This window comes from Amia ocellicauda, chromosome 9, assembly GCF_036373705.1.
Source record: "Amia ocellicauda isolate fAmiCal2 chromosome 9, fAmiCal2.hap1, whole genome shotgun sequence".
NCBI lineage: Eukaryota > Metazoa > Chordata > Actinopteri > Amiiformes > Amiidae > Amia > Amia ocellicauda.
This window is the reverse complement of record NC_089858.1, coordinates 13,342,280-13,368,263: the sequence shown is the minus strand read 5'-3', so window position 1 is coordinate 13,368,263 and position 25,984 is coordinate 13,342,280. Positions and strand designations below refer to the sequence as shown.

General features: G+C 44.3%; 2 protein-coding genes across 2 annotated transcripts in view; both read left to right on the top strand.

Moving 5' to 3' along the window:
* The window catches only part of LOC136758202 (probable voltage-dependent N-type calcium channel subunit alpha-1B), a 61,323-nt gene extending 42,020 nt beyond the window's left edge, over window positions 1-19,303 (top strand). The window contains exons 11-19 of the mRNA XM_066712472.1: window positions 4,855-4,927; window positions 5,317-5,434; window positions 5,750-5,817; window positions 6,031-6,137; window positions 9,591-9,653; window positions 16,155-17,084; window positions 17,641-17,825; window positions 18,672-18,798; window positions 19,156-19,303. Coding sequence (XP_066568569.1) covers window positions 4,855-4,927; window positions 5,317-5,434; window positions 5,750-5,817; window positions 6,031-6,137; window positions 9,591-9,653; window positions 16,155-17,084; window positions 17,641-17,825; window positions 18,672-18,798; window positions 19,156-19,303 — 1,819 coding nt within the window. The remainder of the gene's footprint in view (window positions 1-4,854; window positions 4,928-5,316; window positions 5,435-5,749; window positions 5,818-6,030; window positions 6,138-9,590; window positions 9,654-16,154; window positions 17,085-17,640; window positions 17,826-18,671; window positions 18,799-19,155) is intronic.
* Window positions 19,304-20,085: 782 nt separating this feature from the next.
* Window positions 20,086-25,984, top strand: part of cacna1ba (calcium channel, voltage-dependent, N type, alpha 1B subunit, a) — a 46,090-nt gene continuing 40,191 nt past the window's right edge. The window contains exons 1-2 of the mRNA XM_066712471.1: window positions 20,086-20,139; window positions 20,561-20,667. Coding sequence (XP_066568568.1) covers window positions 20,128-20,139; window positions 20,561-20,667 — 119 coding nt within the window. The 5' untranslated portion in view covers window positions 20,086-20,127. The remainder of the gene's footprint in view (window positions 20,140-20,560; window positions 20,668-25,984) is intronic.

Genomic DNA, 25,984 nt, shown 5'->3' with positions numbered 1-25,984 from the left:
GCTTCTCTTTCACGTCTTTTTCCAGAAGACAGCTTTCTTTTTAAACTTTGAAAAGTGCATTTTGGTTGAGTTTTTTTTGTCACATATCATTTAAAACAGTTGGTCCAAGTAGATCCAGGTAATATAATAAAATAAATAAATAATGGGATTGAATTGAACCATTGCTTTCTATCGATTCCTTTTGCATTCTAATGGAAAACAAGTCAACACCTACAGGAAAAACTGTACACAGGCTCAACAAAAAGTCTGTGTGTATGTTTGTGTGTGTGTGTGTGTGTGTGTGTGTGTGTGTGTGTGTGTGTGTGTGTGTGTGTGTGTGTGTGTGTGTTTTCTTTTTTCCTGTATCTTTTTTTGGAAATGTTTCAATCATATGTGACAAAATCCTACGTTGACTCCTTCACACCAGCGTTGTGTTTGCTTTTGAGCCGGAGGTTTCTCCAACACACAGGGTGGGTTTTGTTTGCTTTTGTATGTATTTCTTTTTGTAAGTATTTTAATATCCTAAATTGTTGGCACATCTCTTCCGACCAGCAGAAACTCATAAAGATGAATTCATCTCATGCCCCTCCACCCCTCTTCTCAGCCCACTCCTGGACAGTTGTATTAAACAGAGACAGTGCTGTTCTTGAGAAGCATGCAAGTCCACTGCTGACAGCTGCAGGCGTAGTGTAGCGTAGTCCAGGTGGGATGTAAAATTTGTCTTCACCGTGCCTACGGAATCTGCACACCCCATATGTAGCAAGTTAATTAGCAGGTTTTGTTGTTTGTTTTGTTTTGGCGTGCAATTCAGAGCGTCCAGATTATTGTCATAAATACCGAGCCCTCCTGAAATATCGCTGCTCATCCCTGCTGCAGCTTGTTTACTTGGCGGAGGTAGAGAGGCCCGCAGTGGTTTTATCTGAGTTTTTCTGGGACTGTCTACCAGCTGTCCCCAGCATTCTTTCAGCTATTAACCCTCTGCTGCCTGGGCACGACTCCGAAACTGCTGATGGTGCCCTTCTAGCCAGAGAGCACATGTGTGTGGGCGCATGTTAAGGGCTGGTGTGTTTAGACTTGGGGGGAGGGGTCATCCGAGGACGTCAGGTTTTCTGGTCCTTTGTGTTGCAGCTTCCTCACGCAGGCAGAGATACTGACAATAGGAAGAAAAGTAAAAACCAGTCCATTAGAATGATGTCACAGTGTAATACATCCTAAGGCCTGATTGAGATTGTAGTATATATTGGGTGGTGGCAGAGAGAGGAAATCATAAAATGAATGCATAAAGAAATAAATTGATAAAATTGTCCCCCGATTAAGTGTGCGTACAGTATCTGCATCCCCAGTAAAGAGATGGTAGCAGAATCAGACAGCAGAGTGATGCAGTGTTTGATTATTAATAGACAGGCTGAGCACTAACACTTTCTCAGTGCAGAGGAAAGAATATCTTCAGTCCTTGGGTTTCTGAGCTGGAGAAGCCCTTGCAGAAGATCCCTGTGTGTTACGCGTGGTCAGGTCATGTGGGATCCATTCAGTGCGTCATCTCGCTGTTCACAACACTGGCTGGCACAATGCGCTTTTGTGTGTTTTTGAAATGATTCATGTACATTTTAAAGGGATTACTTTACACTTGTTCTTTCTTGATTTTTATATTGTATTATTTTCCAGATTCATCTGTGATTGCAGGGCTGTGATATAATTAGGATAATTATAAAATATACATACATATCTGAGACGGTAGAGGATTCGTGAACCACCGAAATGAGGTTTGGGGAACAGATGCATGTAGAGAACTCTTGGGAACACATTGCAGTGAGTGCTCCTGAACAATATGCATTTATGTTTAATGACATATACGAACCTCAAAAAGCACAGGACCTGCGTTATCTACAGAACTGTGCATGTGGTGTCTTTATTAAATCAAATGACAGAGTGCAGTTTGAAATGCAGTTACACTTGATCACAGTTTGCACTGCAATTTATATTTATTATAGCTATACACTGTACTTCCACTGTGATGTGGAAAATAAATAAATTGCTCTCTGGTTGCATTTACAGTGTAAATATCCCTTTACAATGTTTTGTCATGGAAGCCGTCTGTGCAGAACCTAAGGACCCCGTTCCTACAAATTGTGAAGCTATCAGTGCCCAGTGTCTGACAAGGGGGCGCCTAGACAACAGTAATGCGCACGAGTTAATGTGCAATGCCTTCTGTATTTGTCCAGCTTTTATGACACCAATTAAAGCAAAATATCCACAAGCTCCCCTAAGAACGCCTTCAAGCCCCTTTGACTTGAACGTTGAAAAGACAGAGCAGATAAAATCAGTTAAACGGTCGTTAGTAGCCGCTTGCTCCACTGGTTTCATCTCGGTTCCCATCTGGTACCTGGGCTTTACATTACTAGAAACAGACTCCTTAGACGTATGTATATACCTATATCTATCTGTATATATACACCATATATAGAGTTTCAATGGACATGTTTTCTGAGAAACCCATCTCCCCTTGCTCCTGTCCCACGTGTGTGTGTGTGTCATCCACAAGCACACAGTCAGTCCCATCCATTTCAGTGTTTTGCGTAGCTGTAACAGTGCAAGTAACAGAATGCATTTGATGGCGGACGTGTCTTGATGGAGGGAGCGCGCAGAGCAATGCCATGTCTGCACTGTGTTGATGAGTTCTGTGACTGCAGAAGTGCTGTGTTTGTCTTGTGGGGCTGCAGACACCATTTGTTTTCATTTTCTCACTGTTTTCTTCAGTTCCAAGGCACCGGAGACAGGTCCAAACAGGTTTGTTCTCCACAGAGCTCGTTCGCAGTGCACGTGTGTGTGTGCTCCCCGGGGCAGAGGCCTAGACTGTGACCACGCAGATTCTTCTTCTGACCTCAGACTGTTTGGGTGGTGGTTTTGGTCATGGTGGTGGTGGGGCGGCGGGGGGCTTAGGGGAGGAGGGAGGGGCATTAAACAGAATCGGACTTCCATGTTCTGTGAAAGATGTATTACAACACATTTATACAAAACCTTTGAGAATCTATTATTATTGTTGTTATTATTAACTACAGGTTAATATGCCCTGCACAAATCTCTGATACTCCTGGCATCCTGCTAATTTATCCCAGCTCTGTGTTTTTTGGGTGAAAATGTTTTCAGTGTTACCCTTGTAAAATTTGATACAGAAAGTCAGTTTGTTTTGTGTAGGTGAGTGGTAGTACATCTTGAGGGGTTTTTCCACAGACAAGGTCAATGTCTGCTGGTCGTCTCGTTTTGTGTGAAGTATAGATGGAAGATGTGTGTGTCTCCAAACAGAATGACAAACCCAGATTACATAACGCAGACAGACAGACGGACAGACATATTGATTCCCCTGTTACATCTCAGTTCCTGGTCCAGCCCAGTGAGAGGGATAATAGAGCAAAGCTATTGGCTGGTGTGGACCACTGGTTTACGAGCTGTCTCTATTGGTCACCGGCTCCTGGATATTCTCGCTCGGTTGAGTCAGTTACTGTAAACGTTTAGTTGTTCATTCCTTTAGTGTTTAGTGTGTCAATCTCCTTGCTGTTCCCTAGTGGACACAGCAGGCTAGTGTCACTGACCTCCAACCTTGATATATATATATAAATACAAATGGGCACAAACTTTGCCCTGAAATGAATTTGAAAACACCATGTCCCTGTTTAAGATGGGTGGCCAGCATGTTGTGATATTGGTGTTCAGTCTAGACTCCCCGTCTCCTGCCCCTTGCTGGAATGATATTTGTCATGAGAGGAACTGATCTGGGATTGTGCTGCACATGGAGTGGAAATGCAGGCCAATTCTGTCACAACACAAAAAGAAAGTGCATATTTATTATTATTATTATAGCACAAACACATGAGTGCAGAAGTGCCTCCTCTGTGGCTGTTCCCCTGTTTCAGTGATTGTGCAGTGAAGGTGGGGGGAGCCCAGAAACCTAGGCCTGCTCTTCCCATTGTAGTCCCTCTTCTCCCGTGTGATGGAAACCTTCTCCATTTCCAAGTCCGCGATTTCAGCCTTTATTACCACTGTCGGAGAGAGGACGGCGGGGGGCTGTAGGTCATCAGGGCTGTACCTTTGATCAGCAGAGGGGGAAAGGAAATATGATAAATATATTCATATATCTATATATGTATGTATGTATATCTGTGTATGTATATATATATATATTCATATATATTTATTTGTGTTGATGTACAGAAAGTTGTGTTTTAAATGATCGTACAGTGTGTGCGTGATTTGACACCAGCTGTTCTGTCGGTACCTGCATGTGTTTTGTATGAAGACTGTGTGTGTGGTTGTGCTCTATTGCTTCTCTCTCCCCAGGGCAGTGTTGTTGAGTTTAAATGTCTTTCCATAAAACAGTTCACTACAACAGCAAGACTCCCTATGAACTACACACACATACACACATGGCATTTAAGAATGAATTCACTGTTGTCATTAATTATTAATTTGTACCATGCTGGCGTGCGCACCATCCTGCACGGCCCACTGGTAGTTTTGACGTTTCAGTTGAATTAAGAGCTGACAGCCGCAGGCTTCTGTCCTCTTTTTAGTTGTGATAAATTATGTTTATAGTGTCTTCCTTGCTTTACAGTTAGTCTTGTCCCATCAGCGGAACATCAGAACATGAAGTGAATTGTTCACCATCTCCAAATCGCTGCCTGCTGCAAGTGAACACAGATTGAACAATGATACAAGATAGAACACATTTGAAGTGCTAGTTTCAGCTGCTAGTTTGTGAACTACTCCTTACACATAGATACACACACACACACACACACACACACACATATTTGAGAGTGTTATTGATTATTGCCAGTTGATCACTATAACGGTTTTGTGTTGTCCTGCTTTCTTTAGGTTTAACTTTGAGGAAGAAACTCCAACTACAAACTTTGACACTTTCCCTGCTGCTATTCTCACCGTGTTCCAGGTACACCGTCTTTAACAAACTGCACATGACACCACAATAAAGGCCTGGGGCCCTGGTAAAGCAGTAATGCAATAAACCTGTGCTTTTACCATGCTGTACTTCTGCCATTTACCTAACAGTTTATTAAAATTATTAAACCTTTATTTAACCAGGAAAGGCTCATTGAGATTAAAAGGTCCACCGATCAGGGCTGCGCACAGACATTTTGAAGGGCAGGGGCTCAAGCAAGAAAAGCGGCACCCTACACCCCCCACCCCAGCTGCTGACGAGGGCTCTTGTTGAGTCTGAGGGAAAAAGGGCAGGGGCTCGAGCCCCCCCTGGGGTCTATCTGTGCACATGCCTGCCGCTGATGTATTCTGTCACTCCGGTTTTCTGTTCCCACCCCGTAGATTCTGACTGGAGAGGACTGGAACGCAGTGATGTACCATGGGATTGAGTCACAGGGGGGCGTGCCCGGAGGGATGCTCTCCTCCATCTATTTCATCGTCCTGACTCTGTTTGGGAATTGTATCCTTTTCTGGGCGCAGTGTGTCATGGAGAGTTGGAAATACCGGCGTGTGAGCAGAGGAGGTAGAGGAGGATCTAGACATTGACGCTACGACCTAGTCCACTCTGTACAGGGATCGCCGGACTGTTGCCTAATAAGACCAGACAAAGCTCTGGATGAGACGGGTGGAGTCCAGGGGCTGATTTTGGCAAAATATATTCCTACAATATATTTTTATGTTTGTACTATATGGGTAAATTGGGTGGGGGTGTAAAAGCTTGTCTTCTCACAGGCCTCAGTGTGCAACAGTCTTTCCTGAGCCACCGGCTGATCAGACACCCTCCTCAATGTCTTCTTGGCCATCGCTGTGGACAATCTGGCCAATGCGCAGGAGCTAACCAAGGTAGGTTTGGGTCCCGTCCCAATCCACATTGTCAGTTAGCAGATATGGCAATTGATTAGCCCAACACCTCTTGTGATATTAAGGATCTTTATGCCGAGCAGTGGTACCGCATTTCTGTGCCGAAGGGAGAGATCTGACACCATAAACAATTGTATTACATCAGTAGACTGATTGGGTAAAGAGGTACTGTCTTCCTCTGTTCCCATTGGCTAGGATGAAGAAGAGCAGGAGGAAGCAACCAATAAAAAGCTTGCCCTCCAAAAGGCCAAGGAGGTAAAGGAGGTCAGCCCCATGTCGGCAGCTAACATTTCCATCGCAGCGTAAGTCATGAGACATCAGAGCCTCCCCTCTCCTGTACCCCGTTACCGCACCCCTGCATCCACCTCCCCATCCCCAGCCCCCACACCCCACACCCCCCACTCCCCTGCATTCCTCCAGCTGTGCCCCTCTGCAGAAACCAGAAGTGCATTGACTGTATGTCCCCCTCCGCCCTCCCCCTAACTCCCTCAGCCTGGATATAAACACACAAGTTGTTTTTTTATGTTCTTATTTTATATTGTGTTTATTTACTCTTTGCTTTGATGTATATGCTATATGTATATTGATGTATAGTCCCTGTATTGATGCAGCATCGATTTCTGTTTGTTGTATGTTTAGTTTCCTTTCTTTTCTGTTCTGTTGTTTTCCTGTGAGTTTGTCTGATCCAGCCTGGCGATTCCCTCTCTATCCACTAGTCGATGCTACACCTCTGATGTTTCTTTCCTCCAATGCAAGCTCCTCTTCCCCCCCCTGTGAGCCACCTCGGGGTTAACACGAGGTCAGACCCTGTACAGGAGGGGAAGATGCTTTTGAGTGGTCTTGTGTTGCTCGTCTCTCATTGGAGGGGTATTGCACGTCTCTGTGAACGCGTATGTCTGCTAAGAACTCCGCCCGGGGGTCCCGCTGTTGCAGAAATCCAAGGGTCCTTTCGTCAATATGTCAGCAGTATGTAGGCAGAGTGAGAGACAGATCACAGCCAATTAGCTTCGGTCAAGTTACTGCTTTGACTCTTGTTTGTTCCTTTTTTGTTTTTTCCCCTCTCTTTGTGGATATAGTGCATGTCATTCCCTGACAGAAAGCCCAAAGGACAGCGAAGGGGCCAGACTGGGTGTTATTGTCATCATTGCAGTACAGGGATCGCCCCAGGCCGATTTGCACATGCCTCAGCGCAAACTGTCCCACGGGACCTGCCCCTGTCCGCACTGCCGGAGCACGCTGCCGTGTTTTACCAATGGAAATGACGTGACAGCTGGGGAAACTGTCTGTCAGCATCATGTTTGGAAGCAGGCTTTGCAATTTTGTCAACTGTTAAGAAACCTAAAAAAATAGCCACTCGATAACCCCCAGCCCACAATCCCTCTGCAACATGGAGTTTCCTCGTTGCTTTGGGTCTCCGTGGTCTTGCAGAGCGGCTGGGACCAGGGCGAGGATATTAACATACAGGACTGAGTTCATGTACTTAATGGATTTGGTTTTGTTTATTTTTAAAATGATTTGTTTAATGATAACTTGAACTGGTGGGTTAAAAGTCACAAATGATTTAACAAACACAGTCTGCGAGTAAGGATAGTAAAGTGGAGGGCCCACTAACAGTTGCTTTGAACTGTGTGGTGAAAATGGAGTGTAGTTCTCATACGTAAAAAATATTTTTGTGTCTCTGTGGTTTGAGACTCTTGCAGGAGCACGTGGACACGGCACATATTTACACAGGAGAGGGAAGCCCAGTAGGTGGGTCGGGATTGAGTTTTGTGTTAGATTCAAAGAAACGTGGCCGTCCGTTCTCTTGATGGAGTCCCAGAGAGTCGCCTTCATTGGCACTGTAGGGGTGCCCCCTGTGTAAAAGCTGGTCTCCTGCAGGAATGGTGGTGTTTGCCTAGATTGTCATTCGAAATCGACTATTGCCGTTGGATCAGCAATCCCCTGGACTGAGGCATGGACGATTACGACTTTGCTGTGGTATTGTATGAGGCTGAAGTAATTAATTAATTAAGGCACTCCAAAAGAATGCAGGAGGGTTGGGGGCGTAGGGGAAAGCATCGACCCCTCTTGTACTGTGTGGAAATCATACCATCGTGGTTTCCGCGATCATTCCTCCCCTGCAGTGTATGTAGACTTGCAGTCATTTCTCCAGACTCGGCCCGTGTGTATAGACTTGACCCCTCCATGCGTGTCCCCTCGCTGCCTGTGAAGTGTTTCGACAGAGCGCCCCCTGCCTGTTCTGGGGCTCCTTTAGTGTACGTTTTTGATCACATGGTGGCTAAGGCTGCCTCTCTCATCCTGATTGGCTGGGCTGTTGGGACGCTGGTAAGTAGACTGCGATGAATAAGACCCTCACCAGCGATGGGTTTCTCTCGCCCTGTTGAAATGAAATTGTAGTAATTCTCTTTCTTTCCTTTTCTTGTTTTTTTTGCTGTTGTTGTTCTTGTTGTTCTTAATGTTGTCCTTATCGTTTGCTTGTTTTTTGTTTTTTTATCAGCTGCATTTGTATTAATATATATTAATATTTGGTTACTGTTCTCAATTATGAATTTATTGACAGAAACAGTGCTTTAAGTTTTTGCCAGAATAATAATTAAAATAATAAAATAAACATCTAATTTTACCCTAGCAACCTTTCACGGCCAATGTTGGGTTAGCTCGCTTCAGTACATTCCCTCATCATTTTACCATGATTTTCCTGGGCATAACATCACTAGACTGTGATAATGCAGGGCCCATATTTGTTGGTGTGTTAGTACACACGCATTAAGAACAAAAGTATTTACTGTGGTAAATCCGGGAGTGATCTGAGATCTGTGGTAAAGCACAGAAAGGCTGGTTTGACTGGTTTTGAATACCCCCATGTTTTGCAGTGCATGAAAATATAAGAGTATCTGTGCTGAGTGGACTGGCGGTGCAGACCTAGTTGTCAGCCTGAGTCACATGACTTTAATGCCGGTCACAAAGGAGTTTTGGGAGAAAAATGAACAAAAACAACGCACCTTGAAGAGAGGAGGGCCTCCCACAATCAAACGCCATCAGCACTGTGGTCAACGATTTCAGTTCCCCTTCACTCTTTACAAACTCTTGAAGCACTATTTCAGTTATTATTATTATTATTATTATTATTATTATTATTATTATTATTATTATTTGGTGTGGTGTTGTTTTTGTCTGTCTTTTTTTATTTAACTTCCCTGTTTTATTTTAGGAATGTTTGCCAAATCACAACCCTTTTTTTGTTCTTCTCTCTCTCTAAAACTAACAAGCAAAACAGACAAAAAATCCAGGGGAAAAAACATCTGTTTGCGATGACAAAATCCCGACACGAAACATTGACGGCATACAGTCCATTCAGGCCCGTGCAGGGCTGTGTGGGATGTTAAAACAAGATGTTTGTCCTTCTGTTTCTTCATTTATTTATTAGTGTGTGTATGTATGTATGTATTCATTTATTTATTTATGCATTTTTTGACTTTTGTTTCAGTGTGGACTCTTTGCTTGTTTGTGCGTTTGTTTGTTTCTGTACTTTTGATTTCAAGTTTGAGTTTAATTTTGTTTGGATTTTTTTAAAGTGGGGAGAAAAGACAAACAAACAAACACACAAACGATAAGGCTTACAGCAGGAGGTGACGGACGTACTATCGGACAGGCCGCCCCACGTGCCGCCCCGCTGCCACCGCCGCTGCCGCCTGCCTTCTGGTCTCCAGCCTCTCTGATCTCTTCCCAATGTGTTTTTTTTTTTGCATGTGCAGTTTTGTAAAGCAAAATCGAAGTGCTCTATCTCGCAGCTCTTCCGCCACCAGCGTAAATTCACCGTGAGTTGGCTCTCTGTTACAATATTCTCAAACCCTTTGACACCCTTCCAAATATCCTGTCATTCTTCACACCATCGTGAATCTTCCCAATGCCTTACCTATATATTTTGTTTTATATATATATATATATATATATATTCTCTATACATCTGAGGGGTGAATGTTGTAAACTCAATTAATATACCTGCGCATATTTGTATATGCAGATATTTAGATGTGTGTATGTATGTGTATGTGTATATATATATGCATACTTACATGCACTTTATTATCCTAATTTCACAAATCTATAGTGGCTGTGCTTATTTATTCCTTAACAAAAGCAACTACTCTCAGGAGCATTTGTATCCTCTTTTGTCCATGTTGTGACCCCCCCCCCCAGACCCTCCTCTGTGTCTCAGTTAAGACTTTTGCTCATGGTTTATGTTTCCTATCATTTACGAAAAGAGAAAAACTAAAGACGCACAAAAACCGGCTGGGGGTCCACACAGCACCCTGCGTCTGTCTCAACGTGGTTATTGCGTCGCCTGTCCTGTGTCCGCCAGGCTGCAGGGCCTCGGCGACACATTTATGAAGCACCGATCCAATTAGCATTTGTCCGGTGCACTCAGCTGAGATGTTTCTCTGGGTTTGGTAGGAATCTGGCACGTCGGCCTGTGGTAGCACCCATGCGTGTCGATGTTAAGCTTTGTGAGAGTTGTACAGAGGGGATTCCCTAATAGTGTCGCTAACATCAGATTAAGTTACTTAAGCACTTACTGTATTGTACCTCGGATATCACTTCAGTACCTTATTACCGGCACTCAGACAGACAGAAAAAAAGGAATTAGACTAGGAGAAGTCGCCGCTGGCCTCTGAGTTGTAACACTATCCTGTTACCTGTAATGAGTTAATCAATGAATAAAAACTGCTGAATTTGACATCAACACAAATCCTGCCACTAATAAATATGCCCTTCCCAGCCATAAGAAGCATATTTACACCGTCGCTGTGGCAAAAATATTGAGTTATGCAGCTGACAGCTTAAGTCTGTGCAATTGCTGTTGTTTTTGTTATTATTATTATTATTATTATTATAAGTAGTAGTCATATTTTTGGGGGTAGCATCTTCATTAAGGGTGACTCCTATTCAGTAGCATACATTGCACTTTCGTCAGACAGGCAGGTGTAAAGAGTTATGCAGTGCAAACTTTCATACTCCATGTATAGAACGACATCACTGAAAATGCAGATTATGGGATATTGCATTAGAGTACATGGCACAGAACCTGCAGCCAATGAGGTGAAGGAGTTGCAGTATGATGAGATTGAGTTGTGAGCATCAGGCAGAACCAGAAATCCAACCAGAGGTGCTTGAGGTCGGATCTTCTGCAGTGGGCTGTACCAAGTGCAGTGCTGGGGATGGCAGTTTATAGGCTGCAGAACAGAGAGATGGATAGTAGGATCCTGTTGATCTGATGTCTTATCCCTGTCAAGCTGTGAGGTTTATATAAATGTCTCTGTGTTCTTTTTCTTCAAAGTAAGTAAATAAATAAATATATTATTACAATTTCAAAGCACATACAAGCGTGCTCGTCCCTGGAGCTCCGTGTTTCCTCAGAAGCCTTCCTTTGACAGTGAATTGTATGAAAGGATGTTTTTTATTATTCTGATGTATAGAAACAACAGAGTGCTGTAACAGAGGAGGTGTGGGGAGGGGCTGAACCACAGAACGAAATGGGGGTGGGGTGGAGAGCAGGAAAATGTTCAAACAAGGAGGCCTGCTCAGATGCCCTCTGCCTTTATTCATTTTAGACCAAGTGCTAGGTCCCTCAGAATCTTTGTTCTGTCAGAAAAGCCACCTGGTGCCATGTTTTTTATTTATCGATGTCTACACCGTTATTTAACCCAGGACTAGGATTTTCCATTGGAGTAATACTTATCACCTAAGATTTTGTGATGGAGACTGGGCTTGCAAAATGGCTGCCAGGGAAACGAATCGCAGAGAATGTATTTTCCTCTGCGGGCTGTTGATGAATATTGTTACATCTTCCTCAGGGTTGTGTTTGACCGACTAGCAGTAAACCTACTGGATGGTGTGGCGTCTTGTCCCGTCTGATGCTTGTTCAATTCGCAGTGTCTGGTTCCTCTCTCGAAGTTTTGTCTTCGGTACAGATTATGCCCTTCAGTGGTCCCTTCTGCAGCAGCACAGCACCCCCTGCCCCCAATATCACTCACTGCCCCTTGCCCAGTTGCCCAATCTGAATTTGTTGATGTTGTTTTTGGACTGTGCTGTAGATGGTTGCTTTGCTCCCGTAACCATTAGATTTGTCCACGTCTAAGACTTTTATAATTGGGAAAGATGGTATTATTATTATTATTATTATTATTATTATTATTATTATTATTATGCTTACTTACATGACATTTCTCTGTTTCATACAATTTTTTGTTTAATGAAAATTTCCCCATATTTATATATTTATTTCTTGGGCCGAGAGAGAGGAAAGAAATATAATCATGTGATGTAGAATTTGCATGTTGTTCTGTTGTGGTCGTGGTCGTTGTTTCATTGAGGTTTATTTTTTCTTTGTTAAGTGAGTCTCCTGAGTGAGCTTTGACTATTCAGCATTTCAAGCTGTTGCGTGAGCGTGTGCGTGTGCGTGTGTGTGTGAGCGTAGACGCGTGAGAGTGTGAGAAGAGTTCACGAAAGTGGCTGCGGGCACCCCATACCTCTCTCCACATCAACACCGCTCCCTACTCCATACTCTTCCCCTTCTCCTTTCTGTCTTTCCTCTCTGTATCAGGGACAGCAGGTCTGATTCTGTGACAGTTACTGAAACCAAGGGAATGGAAATGGACATTTTCGTGCAAGGAAAATGTATTGACAGAAGTTTATATCCCTCACTCACTAACACACACACACACATACACACACACAAAAGAGTGTAATAAAACATCAGTCGGAGGGATCAGAGCCGTGCACAGAATCAGAGACCCTGTCCGTTGCTCTGCTCGTATTTGCACTGACAGAGTTGTGCTGTTGCTCGATATTTGGCACCTGCTCATGGCATTCCTGTCTGTGTGTCTGAGCCCAACGCATTCGCCTGAGGGGACCCCCTCCCCTGCTGGAGAGTGATAGGAAATGCATTGGGGGTTAAGAATTGTGTATGCTTGCAGTGCAGTAGCAACTTTGGGTGTCTTTTCCTGTCAGACCTTTTTATGTTGTTATTATTATTATTACTATTATTATTTTATTAAGTCCTTAATTGATTGATTTATTAATTTATATATTATTAATCGATCGGTTTATATTTTTGCACCTATCCCTGTTTCCGTTTGCTCCTTCCTGTCATGTCCAGTCCGTCTTGCCATCGGAGTATGTCTTTGTCTCACCTTTACCTTCTCTTTGTCCCTTTCTGTTCTAAAGAAAAGCATGACTGTCTCTTTAAATCCTGTGCCATGACTATAGTATGTGATACTGTGTGTATTTTTAAGTCTGCAGAGTTCTGTCTGCTCTCCTGCTCGTCGCATTTTGAGGTACAGGTACTGCGCAGGATGTGTCAAGTGGTGACTGTATTTATAACGTTTACACCCATCAACATGTGTATTCAAATTCAGTGTTAACGCTTCGTTGAGAGTGTCGTAAATACATTTCCAGCAGAACTGCAATTAAGGCATGAATTGGCTTAATTGACATCCTGTGTCATGTAACGTAAAAAAAAAATACAACAAAAGGCAGAAGCTATGAGGATGACCTGGATGCAGATAGAAGTTGAAATTAAACGGCCAACTGATGCATTATCGGGTTGAAATCATTAGATGCCCTAATTAGCATGTCAGTTGGCCTTTAAATGAGATGTTATAGGAAGATAGTTAATGGTAACCTAAACATATTCTACATATTTATCAAGCCCCTATTTTTGACACTCGAAATACAGTGTTGACCCAGTGAAAACATGGAATTGTCATGTATTTTCTCGGAGCAGGACAGACAATGAATTTGCCTTCCCTCTTTAATTGGTGCTGCTCCCTCGTTAGCGTAAAGTGCAGCAGCTGTAGCCACCTGGATAGGATTGACTTAGAGCTGGCCCAGGAGCCATTGCAGTCCATAGCTCCATTGTGGTTCTGAGCAGCATGGTAAGTGGGAGAGACAATGGATCCACGGACTGGAAGGTGTCTCTGTGAGTTGTACCAGGGGGGTGGGGGTTCATGATAACTTCAACCCCCTCTCACAGTCTCTCAGAGTAGATGGCCCAGATCAGTGTTTGTTGTTGCACAGAACCTTGTTGACATCCAGCGGTGAGAACAACTGACAGTCGTGCCTACAGTGACAGTCTTCTGGAATTAACAGCCCCGTTAAACATCAGTCCACTGAGACAGTGACCCTAAAAGGCCGGATCTGGGGTTCCCCTGTAGGTCTGGGCCACCCTCTTGAAGGGGAAGGGATTTTTGGATGCACCGTTACCGATCCTGGCTGACCTTTTCCTGTTACGATATTAGGAGGCAGCTGTTACCTTGTTTCTGAATTAAAGAAATCAAACAATCAAACAAGCAATTAACCTGAGATCAGTTCTGCCCCTCAGGGCCTAGATCCTTCAGTTCGTTCTCTCTTTCACCTGTCATCAGTGTTCCAGAACCGGACAACCATGACTAAACCCTGGGAAACACCATGCCAGTGAAAGCATGCTCAGAGATCAGTGGGTAGAATGGGTAGAATGGGTGGAGAAAGGAAGGTCTCTTTCTCTCTTTCTCTCTCTCTCTCCCGTAGCGACTGCCACTGAGAGCCAAAGACAGCTAGACTAACAGAACTGAGCGCCATCAGTCAATAGCGATGGCAGGAAATAAACACAGGTCAGGATTAAACAAAGGCGCTGGCAAATATTTGTTGTATCGTTATTAAAGATTAGAGCGCTCAGGTGGAAATGAAGGCAAATGAATCCCAGTAATCACCAGGAGTCTCCTCTCGCTGTTTTGACATTCGCACCTAGGCCCTGTTGTGAGGCAGGCTGAAATGTGGACTGAAAGATAAAGAAATGGAAAAACAAAGTGACCGGAGAAAGATGGCTGTTACTGTAGCACCTGTCAGCTGCCTTTTTCTCCCTCTGCTGGCAGACAAAGGAACTGCAATACCTGTACGCTGTACCTGAAATAAGCACACCTGGGGCTCCTCCTGTCAGGTGTGATACTGGCTGGGTTCACATGCTGGTAAAAAGTCATGAAGGTAGAAATGTAGGAATCCTTTACTTAATACTGTGACAATTTCTGCTTTGGGAAACTACACAAACAAACTACAACTATTGGAAACTGTAACCAGCCCATAACCACCTTAAATAAAGTAGAAGTAGAAGCAGCATGTAGAAACACAGCCCTTGCCTTCAGATAGAGCACACACAGATCTCCTGCCCGGCCATCATCTGTATCCCCTAGCAAAGAGACTCGGTGAAGGACTGTCATGTATTAATTCGCCTCAGAGGGAGGGAAAACACACAGGCTTGCTCCCAGACTACCATCACAGCCCTTATAAAAGTTTAATGTGGTCCACCATGGTATAACGCTTAGCAGAGTGTGCGGTGTGGGAGAGCATGGGACAGAACAGGTGAGCATGGGTCAGACCAGTGGGTAGAGAGCGCACAGCATGGGGACCGCTGCGGTAAACTGTCGCCTACAGTGCAGGGCAAGCATGAGAGCGCATGGTGAGCTGCAACTTTGCCATGGTGAACTTTTATACGGGTGCATCCATAAAGACCATCTTTTAACAGCGTTCAGGATCATATATAACTACAGCACTGTTCTCCAGAGAGCACACACTGTCTGGTCATAGGTAGCAGTGCTGGCTCAATTTCCTTTTAACCCTGATAAGAGCCTATCAAACAGGAAGTCAACATTATGAGAGTTTTATGCACCCACGTTTTCTGTTTGTTTACCCCCCCCCTCCTCCCCAGAGAGATCCATTTGAGTTCTCTGAAATGAAAAGGGTCAGGGGAGAAACACTAATTTTAATTTTAAGAGTTTTATTATTACTATTATTTAAGAAATGAAAAAGGAAATTGATCGACAAATAAATCTTTGGAGGATGTTTGTGAAAGTCACTGTAGAAAGGATTCATGGCTGGGGATGGTGTTTTAATAAGGTATAATCTTCTGTCTTATTTTGCGATTGGTATTTTGACAATTCAGTTCTCATTTTGTTGGCTTGAAGACAGAAGGTAACATAGGGGATTATATAGGTAACAATGGTTTGTGCTGACACTACTCAAAACTATTATCATTTTAATCACACAAGATAAGGACATACAGGCATGAAAGACACATTTTGTTTTCTTCAATGAAAAATGTCTAACATGGCAGTATAGATGGTTGTCTTGGCAGAAAAAGGTGGTCTTGCCATGGATGTAGGGAATTCACAACAGTTCATCTGTGCGGGAAAGAGACAAACTAACTAACTAAGAAAGAAAGAAAAAGCACACAAAATAAATCGATCGAAGGCCGAACTGACCCGCGCCCTGTTGCCCTTTTCCAGTAAGGAGCAGCAGAAGTCCCTGAAGATGATGTCGGTCTGGGAGCAGCGGACCACCCAGATCCGCCGGCACAACCTGCGCGCCAGCTGCGAGGCGCTGTACAACGAACTGGACCCCGAGGAGCGCAACCGCCTGTCCTCCATGCTGCACCTGCGGCCTGATATGAAGACGCATCTGGACCGGCCGCTGGTCGTGGAGCCGCGCAATGACCTGCGCAACAATGTGGAGAATGCCAAGCCCCACCAGCCAGAGGTGGGGGTGGGGGGAGGGGAGACAGGTGACCGGTCTCCCGCGCCAGACTCCGGGGAGCCCCACCCGCCCCGGAAACACCACCGGCACCGGGACCGGCAGGCAGAGGACAGGGCCGACTCGGGCAACAACAACGAGAACGGCGGGGAGACTAGCGGCGGGGGGGGCAGCAACGGCAAGGAGGGAAAGCATCGCTCACACCACAGCCGAAGCAAGGACCATGAGGGCCGCAGCCGGGAGGGGAAGGGGGAGCGGAGCCGCAGCCAGGAGGGGGCCAAGAGGCATCATCACCAGGTCTCTGTGGATGACGGGGGAGGAGGTGGGGGAGTGGGGACCGGGGACAAAGAACATCGTCGGCACCGCAGCCATCGCCAGCCCAAGGAGGGCAACGGCACGCTCAACAATGGGGCCGGCGGCAACAAGAATGAGCGGCGGGTGCGACACCGAGATGGGTCCCGCTCCGCCCACCGGGAGGGTGAAGGGGGAGCAGGAACAGGAGCAGGAACAGGAGCAGGAACAGGAGCAGGGGGCACCAAGGGAGAGAACGGCGAGCGTCCGGAGAAAAGGCACAAGCACCGCAACAAGGCCCAGACCACCATTGATGGGGAGGAGCGCAGAGAGAATGGAGAGCGAGAGAGGGATGGGGAGGCAGGTGATAAGGACGACAAGAACCACTGGCCCAAGTAAGAGAGCTCCATAAAATTCCATATTGTAGGTCCTCTCAGTTCTGGCTCTGCACAAGTGACGGCTTCTCTGAAATGTTTTCCACTTAAAATCCAGCAGTGCTGACGTCTCTGTGTGTGTACATACGATGTAGTGTAATTATCTTTAATCCTGTATTTCTTTCCCATACAGTAGTTGTAGCCCTGAACATTTTTTTAACCATCTGTCATGTCATGCATGTGTGTCATACAATCACAACCTTTCTATGTGCAATTGCATTCACTTTTCTCACTGCAGCACTCACAATCCCAGTTTAATATAACTCGTAGAAAGTAGGTTACCTTTACGAAACACCGTGCAACTTAAAAAAATGAACGGGTGTCTGGAAACAGAAGCAGGGCACATTTCAATGGGAGCAAAACTGTCCTGGTTCGCTGCAGACAGCATTGAAAGTCCCATAAATTACACTGTGCCTAGAAAGGAGCCTGCAGAATTTCAGTGCCTTGGGGTCGTGTGCCCTCATAGTTCCTGGTTGTGTGTGCGGGTGATGTGTGATTGGGCTCTGTGTGCTCTCAGGGAGAAGCAGACAGACACAGAGACGGGCACCCTGGCAGCCCCAGCCCCGCCGCAGCCTGGTGGAGACAACCAGAAGAACGTGAAGCACGCCACGCAGGCGGTGGAGAGCATCAACGCCAACACCAACACCGTCAACATCCCAGTTACCATCACAGCGCCCCCTGGGGAGACTACCATCATTCCCAGTCAGTATTTGTGCTCAGCTAACCAAGTCCTGTTTTGGCATCAAAGTAATATAGTCACCACAAAACAATATAACCTTGGGGAAGACACTGCAGAGGACGCTGTCCAAACATTTTCAGGAATATTATAAGACATTTATATAATTACATTCCATAGAAAAATAATGTGATACATAGAATGAAAAGTTAATTTAAAGTTTAAAAATTCATCAAAATTAACTGTATGTGTATATATATGAATAGAACTGAGCTTGACATTATATGCAGACAGCATTACTGAACATCCTTTGGAGCACATCCTGCAGTCACGGGGGGAGAAACATTTCTACAACATTTGTTTTTTATACGTCTCATTTGTCAGAACCAAAATACAACCAGACTGAAACCTCACACAGTGTGGCACAAAGTCTGTGCTGGGCATCCATCCTGATAGCACTGCAAGGGGGGACCTACTAAGACTGTGCCCATGTTAGGTAGTGTTTATTTGTGGGGTTAATTGGAAGGCCGGGGTGGATGGAACTGCTCTTCCCAGTTGCTCTGCTGGCCATTCCTCCATCATTTGGAATAGGGTTCAATAGAATAACACAATTCCAGGAAAACTTCCTTGTGAGCTTTTAAATTTAACCCATAATTGCATTCCCGGTCTCCCACGAACGACTCTTGCCTCTGCTGGCCTGTCTCCGAGTGTCAGGCACAGAGTCCACCATGCGTTCACACAGAGACTTTGTCCAAAGGCCCAGCAGTCATTCTTTCCAGGGGAATTTATGTTTATGCCCTGGGTTGTGTGTTTGTGCCCATGTGTATTAAACAGCCCTGAAGTGTGACTGATCTGTGTCATCCCCTCCACAGTAAACAACATTGACTGTGAGAGCTTGTCCAAGAGCGATGAGAAGAAGAATCTGGAGGACATGACGATGAACGGGCCCAAGCAGATCCTGCCCTACAGCTCCATGTTTGTGTTCAGCCAGACCAACCCGTGAGTGAGCAGCAGTCTGGACTGTGGAGCTGGCTCCCAAGCCAGCTTCCCAGGGGAATGTTTACTGTGTCATTAGGGCCAATGTAAACTGCACAGGGAAGACTTGTATTGCAATGCGTTTGCGTGTCAGTAATCACGTTTCAAGAGCTCTTCTGTTAAAATAATTGGCAAATGCATGCGATTTAATTGAATATGTTTATATACATAAACTATTTTGAATATTTAGAGACCGTATGCATGCTGTCAGTTAGACTACGTTCTGTGGGGACTATATGGGGACTGTGTAGGGACTGTGCTGCTCATTGCTCTGAAGCACTGTGTTGCTCTGTGTCCCCTTTCGCCGTTGCGATGCATCAGGGTGCGGAGGCTGTGCCACTACATCGTGAACCTGCGCTACTTCGAGATGTGCATCCTGGTCGTGATCGCCATGAGCAGCATTGCCCTCGCTGCTGAGGACCCGGTGCAGGCTGACGCCCCTCGGAACAACGTGAGTCTGGAGTTTTAGGACTTATCTTACAGAGTCCAGGACAGCCCAGGCCACGGGGATGTCCTGCAGTGCCCTTCTGCAACCTAGCAATGCCTCTGGTTTGGGTTTCGCCCGATGTTCAGCACACATGACAGTTTACACTAATACAGAGCCTGTTACTAGGGTAAATCTGGGGGCTCAAGCGCTGCAATGTTCTGCATTTGCTGACTTGTACACACTCTTTTATCATTTACAGGCAGGCATACCCTAGAGCAAAACGATACAATCAGCTACTGAGAAATGCAATTCTTAAAACGAGAGAGCTTCCCATGTTGGTTGGTCAGCTGCAGTCTGATAGCCAGTTCAACACAACGACGTCGTAATGCCTTTACTCCAGCGCGACCCTAAGGGGATTCTGTATTTAATTACCTCCCCCCCGTACCTGACAGAACGGGCCTGTGAACCACACGGGACCCAGAGTGCAGGCAGTAATAAAAATTACGTTGTAGATTTCAGGAACAAGGGAACACGATGAATTTAACAGATAATCTGCCAAGAGAGGAGAGAGAAGGCAGCAGGAGCAGTGGACTAACATCTTGTAGTGTGCTGTGTGTTTGGGGACTTCCGTTCGGCCTCCCTGTCTGGACAAAGGCAGTCGCTTCAATCCTGTGTTCAAATAAAACTCCTCTACTCGATGTCCCATTATATTCTCCTGCTTTGTTTTCTTATGTGTACTTAATAAAATGCATGATAGTTTCTTTCCCTCCAATTAGTTCATTCATGTCTGATTTTCTGTTATCATTCTTATCATTCAGGTGCTGAAATACCTGGATTACGTCTTCACAGGAGTCTTCACGTTTGAGATGGTGATCAAGGTGAGCTGTCTTGTGTTCAGTTCCTTCAGTATTCAATACCGGATGACTGTCATGACCGTCACTGGCATCGCTCTTTACCTGGCATGCCACCCGCATTAGTCTCACGAGAGTACGCTTATCTTTAAGGGCATCTGATAGTGTTTAGGTTTTATTGCTGTACATCTTTTTTCTTTTCTTCGAGCTCAGTTGTTTGCTGCTGTAAGCTCTAAAAAAGCGTATCGTTTTAACTACTTAATTGGCTGGGAAAGTGGCAAATTGTCTTTATTGATGGTTACATTAGCTCAGTGCAGATGTGACATCGTGGAGCACTCTGAGTCCCGCCCTTCTCTGGGACAGTTTCATTTGAAACAGCAGCAGCAGCAGCAGCAGCGCCTCATTTAATTGTTTTTTTGTACCCTCCCCCCGCACCATGTGTTTGAAGATGATTGACCTGGGCTTGTTGCTGCACCCTGGATCGTATTTCAGGGATCTGTGGAACATCCTCGACTTCATTGTGGTCAGCGGCGCCCTGGTGGCCTTTGCCTTTTCGTAAGTACAGAACCCACACATCCTCATTCTCATTCCAGCGGGCATCTGTGGGCACCTCCCCTCATCCGCACTGCGGGACAGAAGTCTGATTGTAGGATGTTAGGACACCACTGATTGACAGCAGTGCTTAATGAATGCATGAATCTTCACTCGGCGGTTTGTTCTCATGATATTGGTAGACATTAATGTGTTGTTTGTTAGCTTTTATTTTCCTCCCCAAATGAAATAATAATCTAAGAAATGTGTGTCACTTAGTTGGGAAAGTTTTGTACAGATTCTCAATCTGTGTGTGCTACACCTGCTGAAATCATGTGAAATCGGTTGCGTTGTTTGTTTTTGTTTTTAATCAGAACATGTTTAATTACAACCCAACTTCATCTACCAGCTCAGAACACTCCCCTGAGACCTTTAATGTTAACTTTCAGAGGATTGTTTTTATCAGTGTGTAGTGCAGGCTAATGATCAGCAATTACACAAGAAACCATAGGTATCTCAAGATACAAAATAAAAATAAAATAAAAACTTAAAATCTCAATCTCTGATGAACATTTGCTATTGATTAGTATCCTCATAGACAAAGGGATTTTTTTGTGCTTTCTTTTTCTTTATTCGTCTCCTCCTTCCTCAAAGCCCTCTGTAAACTGAGACATGAAGAACAGCCCAAAGACAGTTTCCCTTGCATATTTCATTGTTTCGCTATTTAGAACAGTTACACAAACAAAGACACAAGGGTAAAGCCGAAGCACTGGTACTGTTTAATTATAGAAACGGTGTTCATCAGCATATATATTGCTTAGTGCCTGACATCTTTTCAAATGATGTTCTCAGAACCTGCTCACTTCATCCAGATCAGTGGTTATCAGTGAGAAGGAAAGGCACTTTATTATCAGGCACTCAAACTTGAACATGACTTCTAATGTAATGCCCAATTAAGCACGACTGAGGTCCAGGTAGTGGTTGACTTTGATATTGCTGCCCGGAAATTGTGTGGTGCCGAGCAAAATGTTCCACTGTGCTTGTGTGTCTCTGTATCTCTTTCTCTCTCTCCCTCTCTCTCTGTTCCTACTCTGTGGTGGTAAGCATGGGGTGGTTCCTGGCGCCCTAGGGTTTGTATATAACTGACTCTGAATCTTCCTCTGCTTCCTTGTTTGCTGGAATCGTTGCAGGAGCTTCATGGGGTAATGCACTCATACTGTCTTCTTCTGCTTGTGACTGCGTGGGCGTACCCCAATGGGGTGTACGGCCACCCCATAGCCTAATGCAGCATGCGGTCCGCCATGCAGCCTCATTATTCACCAGCCCGCGTCTCATCTGGCCTCATGTCACTCCGTCCGTCCGTTTGTCTCTCTGTCTCGCCCCTCAGTCTCTAAGAGGGGCCTTGACTGTCCGCGTCTGTTTATTTTATACATATATATAGTACTGTGCAAAAGTTTTAGACATGTGTGAGAAAATACTGTAAAGTAAGAATGCTTTCAAAAATAGATATGTTAATAGATTATATTTATCAATTAACTAAATGCAAAGTGGGTGAACGTAATTTAAATCTAAATCAGATCCATATTTGGTGTGACCACCCTTTGCCTTCAAAACAGCATCAATTCTTCTAGGTACACTTGCACAAAGTCAGGGATTTTGTAGGCATATAGTCAGGTGTATGATTAAACAATTATACCAAACAGGTGCTAATGATCATCAATTCAATATGTAGGTTGAAACACAATCATTAACTGAAACAGACACAGTTGTGTAGGAGGAATAAAACTGGGTGAGGAACAGCCAAACTCAGCTAACAAGGTGAGGCTGCTGAAGACAGTTTACTGTCAAAAGTCACACACCATGGCAAGACTGAGCACAGCAACAAGACACAAAGTAGTTATACTGCAGCAGCAAGGTCTCTCCCAGGCAGACATTTCAAGGCAGACAGGGGTTTCCACATGTGCTGTCCAAGCTCTTTTGAAGAAGCACAAAGAAATAGGCAATGTTGCGGACCGTAGACGCAGTGGTCGGCCAAGGAAACTTACTGCAGCAGATGAAAGACGCATCATGCTGACTTCCCTTCACAATCGGAAGACTTCCAGCAGTGCCATCAGCTCAGAATTGGCAGAAAACAGTGGGACCCTGGTACACCCATCTACTGTCCGGAGAAGTCTGGTCAGAAGTGGCCTTCATGGAAGACTTGCGACGTGGAATCAAGGCCAGGCGACTCAACTATGCATGAAAATACAAGAACTGAGCTGCAGAAAAATGCCAGCAGGTGTTCTGGACTGATGAGTCAAAATGTGAAATATCTGGCTGTAGCAGAAGGCAGTTTGTTCACTGAAGGGCTGGAGAGCGGTACACGAATGAGTGTCTGCAGGCAACAGTGAAGCATGGTGGAGATTCCTTGCAAGTTTAGGGCTGCATTTCTGCAAATGGAGTTGGGGATTTGGTCAGAATGAATGGTCTCCTCAGTGCTGAGAAGTACAGGCAGATAATTTTTCCATCATGCAATACCATCAGGAAGGCATCTGATTGGCCCCAAATTTATTCTGCGGCATGACAACGACCCCAAACATACAGTGAATCATTAAGAACTATCGTCAGCGTAGAGAAGAACATGGAGTCCTGGAAGTGATGGTGTGGCCCCCACAGAGCCCTGATCTCAACATCATCGAGTCTGGGATTACATGAAGAGGGAGAAGCAACTGAGGCTGCTTAAATCCACAGAAGAACTGTGGTTGGTTCTCCAAGATGTTTGGGCCGACCTACCTGCCGAGTTCCTTCACAAACTGTGTGCAAGTGGACCTAGAATTGATGCTGTTTTGAAGGCAAAGGGTGGTCACACCAAATATTGATTTGATTTAGATTTTTCTTCTGTTCACTGCATTTAGTTAATTAATAAATATAATCTATTAACATGTCTATTTTTGAAAGCATTCTTACTTTACAGCATTTTTTCACACCTACCTAAAACTTTTTGCACAGTACTGTATATATATATATGTGTATATATATACCCTCACTCATCCTCCATTGTCACAAGAGACAATGACCACATTTGCATGCCCTCCAGTTATTACAAGGAGAAGGAAGTGGTTGTTTTTTAACGTATTTTTATAGTGATATGGCTTGCAATTAAACAGCCGCTGTGGCCTGATTACAGAAAAGACTCAAGTCGGCAGGTGTTTGAGTTTCTGTGAGTTAATTTCTGCAGGTGAAAGAGGTTGTCCTCAGACCTCAGAAGGAACATAGCAATCAGTAAGAATGTTGCATAGCAGGTACGCTTCCTTGTTTCTCAGCCATATGAAGAGACAGAGACAGACAAATCTACCTAATTTATGCCTTCTGGTTTAAGTTGCATCACGCTTGACAACAGCGGCACAGCCCCCGACAATCATGCCATCACATGACCTGGAAGTAGTGTATTGAATTTGCCTTTACTTGTCACATGCCCTGACTCGCATCATGTTCCAAAACTCTTTAGCAGTCCCAAGTGTCTTTAAGTGGTAATGGCTTCCACTTGCAGCTCAGTTTGTACCCGAAATCCAGAGATTTACTGGCTCGATTCTGGGTAATTGCTGTCGACTGTGTCCCAGAGGGGATGTGTGCTGCTGTGCACTGTGGTCTGAGTGCCATCGTGGCTGGGTGGTCTTGTGAAGTCAACCATTTCCCTCAGCCATCTGCACAGCAGCACCGCCTCGTGGTTGTGCCGGACACAGGGTTGCCAGTGAGAACTGGATCGGTACTCCGTGTGATGCCTCACCCCTGGTGAGGCTCACAGTGTGGAGAAGCAGACGTCAAGCCAGTGCATGTTTCGGAGGACACGTGTGCTGTTGTCTTCGTCGCTCCTGTGTCAGCGTGGGTCATTCCAAATTGGGGGGGTTAAAACTGATTGGTGATTCCAAAGCATTTATAATGAATAAATAGACTAATTGAAAGACAGTGATGCAAGGGAAAACTTTGAGTGACATACTGTGTGATTCAATTACCTCTTTTCTGCATGACTTTGGCCTCATCATGTCCATTTAGAGAGATGTGGAGTAAAATTTTCACTACATGAGCAGGACTTTTCATATATATTCTTTATTTGTGTGTATGGTTTTGTGCAGTTAGATGTATCTTATATAATACAGACAGCCAGCTTGTGTAGTGCATAATCTTCAATGTCATCTTGTCTTTCTTACGTGAACTGTTTTTTTTTCTTATAGGTTTTTTTTTACAGCATCCTTAATTTTTCAATCTGTCTCAAGCGTTCATAGATCTCCTGTTTTAGCTCACAACTCCAGATTTCTCTTTTGTCAGCTGTCTGTGTGTTTTTTTCCACCGTTACAGGAACAATACTCAGTTTTCTGACACTGTCAAGAGATAATATTTGTCATTTTCAATTTTACTCTCAGCTTACTGTCGAAACAGTTATAGTTTAATGTGGCAGAGGACAAGCCAGTCAGCATATCAAAAGGCATGTTTAGATCCAGGCAGAAGTAGTATAAAGCGGTTTAAAAAACAAATGTATTTATTTATGTATTATTTTTCCAGGGATATGTAGTCCATTAATGCTGTAACTGGTATAAAATGAGTGATTTACTGATCAACAGTCAAAATGATTTGTTAATATAAATGTTTTAAGAGTTAAGGGAAGCCTATTCCATACTTGGCGCTTTTCTTTGTTTTCTACTGACACAGCAACTTTATCCCTAGACAATTGCTTCTTAAAAATAATTAACATATTATTAGGAATTGACTGTGTTTTACATCATGATCTTTTCAAGTGTTCCTCTCCCTTAGGGGATTTTATGATTTTATATTTCTTTCTTTTTTTAACTCTGATTTAATTTGGACTGATTTATTTTTGTATTTCTGTGTTCTTTTCTTGTTTAATTTCTTAATTTCTGTGAAGCAGCTGTAAAATGTTGTGTTTGTTCTTTATTATTGCTTGCCTGCTTTAGATCGCAACAAACTGTCACCAGGTGGGGCTCTCAAGAAACCCCCCCACCCCATCAACCCCCCCTGTCCTGGATCCAGGACTGAGCCCCTCTTCCTCTCCTTATTAACCTTCTTCACTGAGAAACCAACAGACACAGACGTGCCACTCTTACAGCTTTCGAACGATACCCCATACCTCAATAGATTCTCCCTGCCATATGATCTGTAGATGATACCCAATTATGTCCATATATATATATATATATATATATATATATTTGATTGTTTATTTATTTATTTTAAATAGCGGAGTTTATGTCTGAGATAGCCGTGACTGAGATGAACAGAGATCGCCAGGAGAGTCTACCTTGGGCCTTGTTAGAAAAAAAATAGTGTACCTCCTTTAGATTTGTAT